This window comes from Alligator mississippiensis, chromosome 5, assembly GCF_030867095.1.
Source record: "Alligator mississippiensis isolate rAllMis1 chromosome 5, rAllMis1, whole genome shotgun sequence".
Lineage (NCBI taxonomy): Eukaryota > Metazoa > Chordata > Crocodylia > Alligatoridae > Alligator > Alligator mississippiensis.
The window spans coordinates 219,721,732-219,729,538 of NC_081828.1; the positions used below are offsets into that span (position 1 = coordinate 219,721,732).

Genomic DNA, 7,807 nt, shown 5'->3' on the forward strand with positions numbered 1-7,807 from the left:
GGTCGTGAGATTTGCTAGCGGCACAGAAATGCTGTGGCTTATATCCATAGCACCAGCACACAATGCAGTTGCTCACTGTTAGACACGGCTCATTCATGAGAGTGGGGGTAGGGAAAATTCATCACACAACCCTGATCTCCTTCAGTCTAAGAGTTTCCACCTTGCACCCTTGCTTTCGAAGAGCACACAGTCTGGTGTCCTCGGGGCGGCTGCACAAGGTTTCCTCTCCTAGCTTCAGAAAGACCTCCTATTCTTTGCAGAACTTAACTCAATTCACACTGGGGAAAACATTCACTGACAACAGCAACACAGTTTCTTACTCTTTTCTTTAACCTTAATTCACAGTTCCTACTTACATAGTGGGTCTGACAATTCTGGCAGCAAAAGGGTCGGATAAGGTAAGCCTCAAGCAGCAAACAGGAAGACACACAGGCAGTCTCTCACTGAAAAGCCCCAATAGAGATTTCAAAAGGTCTCTTACCTTAATCTGGCTAGCCAGGACATCAGTGAGGAGACGGTCTGTATCTCAACCGATCACTCCGGGCGTCTCTATCTGAGTCACGGCACTAAATTGTGGAAGAAATCAAACTTCGCGTTGTGGTTGTATTAGAATTGGCAGAGCCATCTAGGTTTATTTAGAGCTATACAAGTGATCACAAGGAGAGTTCTCAAAGGAACTCTGACCTCTACAAGTTTACAAGCGTATTTATACTTTAGACAGCGGAAAAAAAAGATGCAGCGTTCAGACAAAGCAACCTTGAGAGGAACAGAAAGATGTTGATCATTTGTTTGTCGCATGTAAGCAGTTTACTTATTTAAAAAAAACACTATGTTTTGGGAACAGTTATCAGCTTCTAGTTCGGCGGAAAGGAGGAGGTTAACATCTGCACACAGACAAAACAAGGCACGAAGGTTTTTCCTTATCTTAGAACATTCTGAAACACACAGCATCAGTATCTTCTTCTCTTCTCTTCTCTTTCTCTCTCTTTGTCTTTCCTCCTAGTCAAGTAAGAGGCCTGGTTAAACTTACTTCCGCAGCTACTTCTCTCATTTCCTTCAGCAATTTTATCCGTTCCTGGTACCCAGGCTTCAGCTCCCGTTGCTCCGACACAATCAGCAAATTGATGTAGTCCGGAGTGGACAGGGGGTTGGGCTTTAATGCAATTTCTTTCAGGCGCTGGAGGCTGTGAGATGATCTCTCGATAAGCTCTAGCAGTAATTGTTCCCCACCCGCATATTCCTCTTTCAGCTTCTCAATCAGATTTCCTGTTGATAACACCTCCCCGGATGCCTTCTCGTACTTCTCTTTCAGTTCTGCAAAGGTCCGTTTCTCTTTTCTTGCCTCATAACTCCACTTGTACTTCTGATTGAAGTGAACTTTCCAGTGACACTTCCCAGGGCAGACCGTACAATGTCCTGTATTCTTATCCATAACTTTACACTTTATCTTCTCAGCATCATCAGAAATTGGATAAGGACAGTGGCAGGTGTAGTGACACTGCTGGCAGTTCATTATGTAGTTACCCGTGCCAGAGATGTCCTCCTGCACAGGCACCGTCACTTCTACCTCATATTCAAAGTCTTTATTGGCCTCCATTTCACCCTTGTGCTGCTCCAGAATCTGCTCTGTTTTTCTCAGTTCTTCCAGTTTTACCACTTGAGCCCTGATCTGGGGCTTCAGCCCTTCCACAGCCATGTCCAGCTTCTTCTGTTCCCTGAGAACTTCCTTCGTCAAAGTTAAACTTTTACTTTCTAATTTATTTAGAGATGAAAAGAACGTCTTCATGCTCTGAGCTCTGATTTTCCAGAACATCACAAAAAAATCACCACTGCCCTCAACAGCTCCAATGTTGCTGGTGAAGAGGGCTGAGTTATTGAATGTAAAATGAGCTGGGTTGCCCTGAGCACCTTTAGCACAAGGCAGATCACCAGTCTTAATGGCCTCTAGAACCGGGGGGGTCTGTCCATCTGCAAAGGTGACAAGAACCTGTATGTTGTCCTTTATGTCCTTCCCAAAGATGGAGAGCACCGAATCAAACACGTATTTCTGGGCAGGGGTGAGATGAGCTAGCGAGGCCTGAACTACAACACACACAGCGTCTATTTGCTCAGTGCCCCCCGGGTAGAGAGAAATTCTCTGATTTGCTTTATTAGCCTGTCATGAGCTATCCCTCTCACATCACCAAACCCTGGGGTGTCTATGATAGTCAGGCTGTAGGGGATTTTAAAGCCCTGTCTGTAATTGACCTCGTAGACGGTCACTTCAGACGTCTGGCTCTCAGCCTGGCTTCCGTTGGTCTTTTCATGGATCAGTTTGAACCTGAAACCATCCTCCCATTGCACTCCCAGGATGTAGTTGATCATCCCATTGATGAGAGTAGTCTTCCCAGACCCGGTTGCTCCCATCACCATAATGACCTTTCTGTGGGCGGGAGAGCTGTCTGCTCCCAGCCTGTACTTCAAACAAGACGAGCTAGAACCACGCGCTGCCTCCTCCAGGGGCAGTGCGTACACGGAGGGCTCCTGGTCCCCTAGCAGAGCGCTCTTCTTCAAGTACTCGTGAGCTAACGACCTTGATTCTGCTCCCAGCGTTGAAACGGACACCGCCTCGCTGGGGTCACTCACAGCACCATCCGTGCACACCGCTGACACGCGGAGCATGTAGGACGTCCCAGGCTTCAGCCCCTCAATGCTGCAGGACTCTGCTTTCTCCTTGGTCCTTTGCTCCTGCCATTTGCCTTTTCCTTCAGGGCTTGTATCTCTTGTGTCTTCTTTATACTCCAACCTGTACTCCCTGATAGTGACTCCCTCTCCAGTGACAGCTGGTGCCTGCCAGGACAGTGTGACAGCACATGGTTCCACTTTCAATGTTACAGGCTTCCCCGGGGGGCTGGTGGGGCAGGATGTCTTCACAGTCTCACTCCTGTCACTGCTCACACTGAGCCCTGGTTTGCTCACTGCAGCGTATCGGAACTGGTACTCGGTGTTTGCACATAGCCCTGCTACTGGGAATGATTCCTGCTTGCTATTCACACTCACAGCTGTCCAGTCCTCCTGCCCCACTCCTCTGTACTCCACCCGATAGCCGGTGATCGCAGCCTCTCCCTGGGCTGCTGGCTTCAGTGTGAGCTGCACATGGTCATGGCTGATTCCAGCAACCAAGGGAGGAAGAGGCTTTGCTGGAGGCTCAAAGTTGGTGTTGACCAGCTCCCCATCCTCATACAGGTAAACGGAAGCTCCTGGGTTGTCCTCATCTGGGACAGACGCCACAAGGAACCGAGTTTTCCCGCAGGATTTGTTGACATGGGCAAACTCTGACAGGGATTTTGCAGATCTGCGGGCATTTTTATGTCTTTCTTTGTGCTCAAACCACAGTTTGGGTTTGGGTTTCTCACTGACATGACTGGCTGGGGCTGGATCATGAGTATTTTTCATATAGTGGGTCTGAAGCCAGAGCTTTAAATCTGAAAGATAGGGCTCCTCGTCCTGTAAGGAGGTGAATGTAAAGGAGACAACAAACTCATTCGTGGGGTCAAGAACTATTTCATCCACTTTGTTCTTAGAGGACACGACTTCCACGTCCTTCAGGGCAGACAGGTAGGAACTCACAAAATTCACTTCTCGTTCCTTATTCTCCAGGAATTCGTTGAGTTGCTGTGTATTGAATGGGGACTGGTTCTTGCAAGTTAAAATGTCCACCAGGGCCCCTTCTTCCCTCCCACCCCCACGGATGGAGGGCAGGAGTCCTGCCAGCTCTTTCTGGAAGATTTGTCTGTGCTGCTTGCACAGGGCTTGGAATTGCTGCAGTTTCCTCCTGATCTCAGGGAAGGTCGTGGCAATGCGGTTCTTCATCAGGTCATTGCAGCGCATGTCTACTTCTGCCAGCTGCTCCAGCACAGCCTGGGCATCAAAGAACAGTGTGAGGCTGATCTCACGGACCAGGCGAGCGGCTTTGGAGTCCAGCTTGGTCAGCGGGTACAGCCAGACTCTCACAGGCACGGCCTTCTCCCCGTTGTCCCCCAGCAGCTTGGGGAGCGTGGCATAAACTTTCATGGCATCCTCGTAAGTCACTGGATTGTTCTCAAGAGCAAAATCACCATAAAACCTACAGCTGAATTTTTCAGCCTGGTGTTTCTCTTGTTCATCCATTTTCAGGGACCCTTTCCCTTGAATGGTGATCACTGGTATCTTGTTAATCATAACCTGGAGCTTTCCTTGTATCTCTTGCATGTCCTCAGATGAAGACACTTCCCGGTCGAACACAAAGAAGGCCTGAGCCCGTGCAGCACAGCGGTGACCACGTGGGTGGCCGTGCCTTGGTCAAATACATCAGGGTAAGAGACATTTTGGCGACCGATATGGCTCATTGTCAGCTGCTTGAACTGGGTGGTGGTGGAGTACTGCAGAGTGACACGGGCCTGATGTCTGGATGTCTTTGTATCTTCTAAATATGATGCTGATCCCCACTTCCACCAGGCCACAGAAGAAGCTGGCCTTCAGGGAAGCTGTGACCTTGAGAGCAGAGGCCTTGGCATCAATGGTGTCTGATGCAATGATCTGAAATTCCGTCTTGGACTGTGGTTTTGTATCCACGTCTTTTCGGAGGGTGTCCAGGTCCCATAGAGAGATGCCTAGAACATTACAAATGCAGGGTCAAGGGCAGCAGGATAAGAAGTCTTTGTGTTAACAACTGTAGCATAGAAAGAAAAGGGGAACTGAATACTGTTGAATAACCTATCTGTCCTGGCAAGAAGACAAGCACTGTAGTGCGTGAGGGGTTAAAACAGAGAATCCTATGTTAAAAAGACCAACAAACCCGTAACCAGGAATATGCAACGTCTAGATCATAACCCCACGTGAAGTCGTACTGACAGGAGGTTCGGCAGCAGAATTTGCAGTCAGTACAGAGGAGCACAGAACAAGTGCGCTCCACGGGCATGTCACCGTACGCTGCGTCCGCAGTGCGGGCCCTTCCCTTTCCTTACTGCTTTCTACAGTGGTCTGCTCACCTACCCTCTAGACAGCTTTGCCAACACCTTTCTAATACCTGTATACGTGAACCCAAAGCATCTCAAATCCACGACTACTACTTGTAGACTCAGGAATGGATATGGGGAAGGAGGGGCCTCCCAGCCTTTCCTTCCAGTAGTTCTCACCTGGAGGCTGGAAGAGCGGGGGTCTAGGACCCCTGGCCTAGAGGTAGTATGGATCCGAGTCTCTCTGACCCTTCAGCACAGCACTGCAGCCCCCACACCGCAGCTCAGCCATTATGCAGGGGCTCTTCTTATAGTTGTCTCCCCAGACAGCTATGAGAGGGAGGTACCTGGGAGACAGATTGGGCCAGGAGGGGCAGGACAAGCTGGAGGACATGTGGCTCAGTGAGAGGGCTGGAGGTCTGGGTTCCAGTCTAGGCTCTTGCTCCCAGTGGGGCAGGTGCTGCCTCCCACCCTTTTCTTCTGACGGCTATATGAAAGGCAGGGGCAGTGGCCCGGCTTCAGAAAGAGCATGTGAGAAGGGCCTGGGTGATGATGACCCCTGGTTCTCTGCCCTCAGGACCATGCCCCAGCCACTGAGCTGCTGTGGGAAGGGGCAGCAGCTCTTGCTGTCCTGCTGTTGCCAGATGAATGGCCACGAAGACAGGCAGGAAGGGACACGATGGCACAAGTACTGAAGAGCAAGGTAGAGGCAGAGCAGAGGGGAGCATTACAGCCGACTGGTGCAGAAAGGCAGGAGCCTCCCCAGGCAGCAGCTGCTTTGTCCAGTGCTGCCTGCCCTTCCTTCTCCCTGGGTTCAGGCTAAGACAGCTAGCCACCTTTCTGAACACTGGAAGTTTCCATAGCTTTACAGAGTGCGGCTGTGCAGCATTCAGTGCTGTTCAGGGTATTTGTTAATGCTGTACTGAAGGGGAGAGCTCCCTCATCAAACATACACGTGAGACGGATTGAGAACACACTGGGGCACAGGATCACGATTCAGAAGGATCTCGATACATTGGAAAGCTGGGCTGGAGCCACTAGGATGCAGTTCAAGGATGACAAATGCAACATGCTGCACCTGGGGTTTGCGTGAATGAGAGACACGAGGGATATTAGATCAGGAATCGGCAACCCCCACCACACATGCCAGTGTGTAGCGCATGAAGGCATTTTTCTTGCCTTGCTGACCTTAAGTCGAATGGCGGGGAAGGGGCCAGGGCTGCACGGCCATGAGAGGGATCGGGCCCCTGCACCCCTGGTCCACATCTTACACGCACATCCTGCCCAATCCAATTACTTCTGGCTGAACTGCAGTGAGAATGTGCCGGGCCCTTCCCATGGACGTAACCAGGGCACTTGGAGAACATGGAGCTCATTCCCAGCTACGAGGCGATTCAGGCCATGGCCCTTTCCTGCCTCCACTCCTGCCGCAGGGGCTGCAGCCAGGGACCTACCTGGGATAAGTGTCTCCTTGCGGCAGTCGTACAGCATCCCCAGCTGGAAAGGGCGGCCCAGTGCCGACATCTCGATTGTGTCATCAGAGCCGTCCATGGCTTGATGTCCGCACACGTCTCTGTCTCTCCTGCAAGAAACAGCTGGTGTTACACTAATGTCCTCCAGGCAGCAGAGTCAATACTTGGTCCTGTCTGCAGCCTCCGAGCCCCTCAGCTGGATACCTCCGAGCGTCGCACCGGATACCTGAGTTTGTGAGCAGGATTCTGGATCGTACCGTGTGGCATGCACAGGCCACTGAGCTATGTTAAATTAAAGGTCGGGTAGCTCGGATACTGCCAGGGGCAGATTTAAAACATTCAGCAAGTAGCTGAGGCCATGGTGAATCCTGGAACATGCTTGGGGCTCTGACAGCTGCAGCACCTGGACCAGTGTAAGGAGCAAAGGACACAGCCCCATACCAGGCCTTATTAGATGCCCAGTGTGGGGGCGCAGGTACCTCTGCCCCAACGTGGGAGCTTTGCCTGTGAAGACCTGTGCAGAGAAGGCAAGTGCATTCACACAGCACTGAAGTGAGACCGGCCTCTTCTGCCACCACAGGGTGAAAGCCCCAGCCTGCACCTCCCAGCACAGGACACCATAGTCCACTCTGCACAGGGATGTGGGCAGGAGGGCCTGGTGGCATCTGGGGGCACAGACTCTCTATTGCACCCCCTTCACAACAAAACACACCTACCCCAGGGCACTAGAACCCCAATCCTGACTCCAGAGACCAGCCCCAATCTGTACCCCCAACTGGCACTAAGGAAGCTGCCTGCCCAAGACTGCTGATAAGGCCGAGGAAAGGGAAGGCAGGTAGGACCAGTCCTGTCCACCCCAGCCAGTCACTGAGGCAGGCTGTGGAAGAAAAAAACCCCAGGCCTTAATTTCTGCTGACTTCTTGAGTTAGTACATTATTTGCTAATGATTGCTTTTTCCCCGCCTATTTTGCAATCTGCTCTTTCTCCTGCCCTTTTCCCTTGTTGAGCTAAGTAGACCTATGAGGTCAATAGGTCAAACCACAGTCTATGCCCTCTTGCAACTTTCTGGTTCTAGCCAGATTTTCTTTGACTTGTTATATCTTACATCATGTGACCTGAATTGAAACATATAAAACGCTTGATTCAATTGTCTTTTGGGGGTGGGGTGGGGGGCATGTGGGACTGATAAGAGGAAGTTCTGTCTGTCCGGTGCTCTCCCCAGTAGCTGATTGTAAATAAAGGTCTCTGACAACTTTGTGACCAAACAATAGTGTGAAGCCTGTTTCTTCCACAAGACCCTTGCCCTTCAGGTCTTAATGATTCACTCCCTTGTGCTTTCAGCTCAGCAGAGGAGCACAG

At 50.9% G+C, this 7,807-nt stretch overlaps 1 protein-coding gene across 1 annotated transcript; it reads right to left on the reverse strand.

Annotated features, from left to right (window-relative positions):
* Nucleotides 1-2,100: 2,100 nt before the first annotated feature.
* Nucleotides 2,101-6,579, reverse strand: LOC132250987 (titin-like). The gene is made up of 2 exons (XM_059729374.1): nt 6,431-6,579; nt 2,101-4,631 (listed from the first exon to the last, which is right to left on the reverse strand). Exon 2 carries the CDS (start codon nt 4,228-4,230, stop codon nt 2,101-2,103), a length of 2,130 nt encoding a protein of 709 aa, XP_059585357.1. The 5' UTR covers nt 4,231-4,631; nt 6,431-6,579.
* Between the last annotated feature and the right edge of the window lie 1,228 nt (nt 6,580-7,807).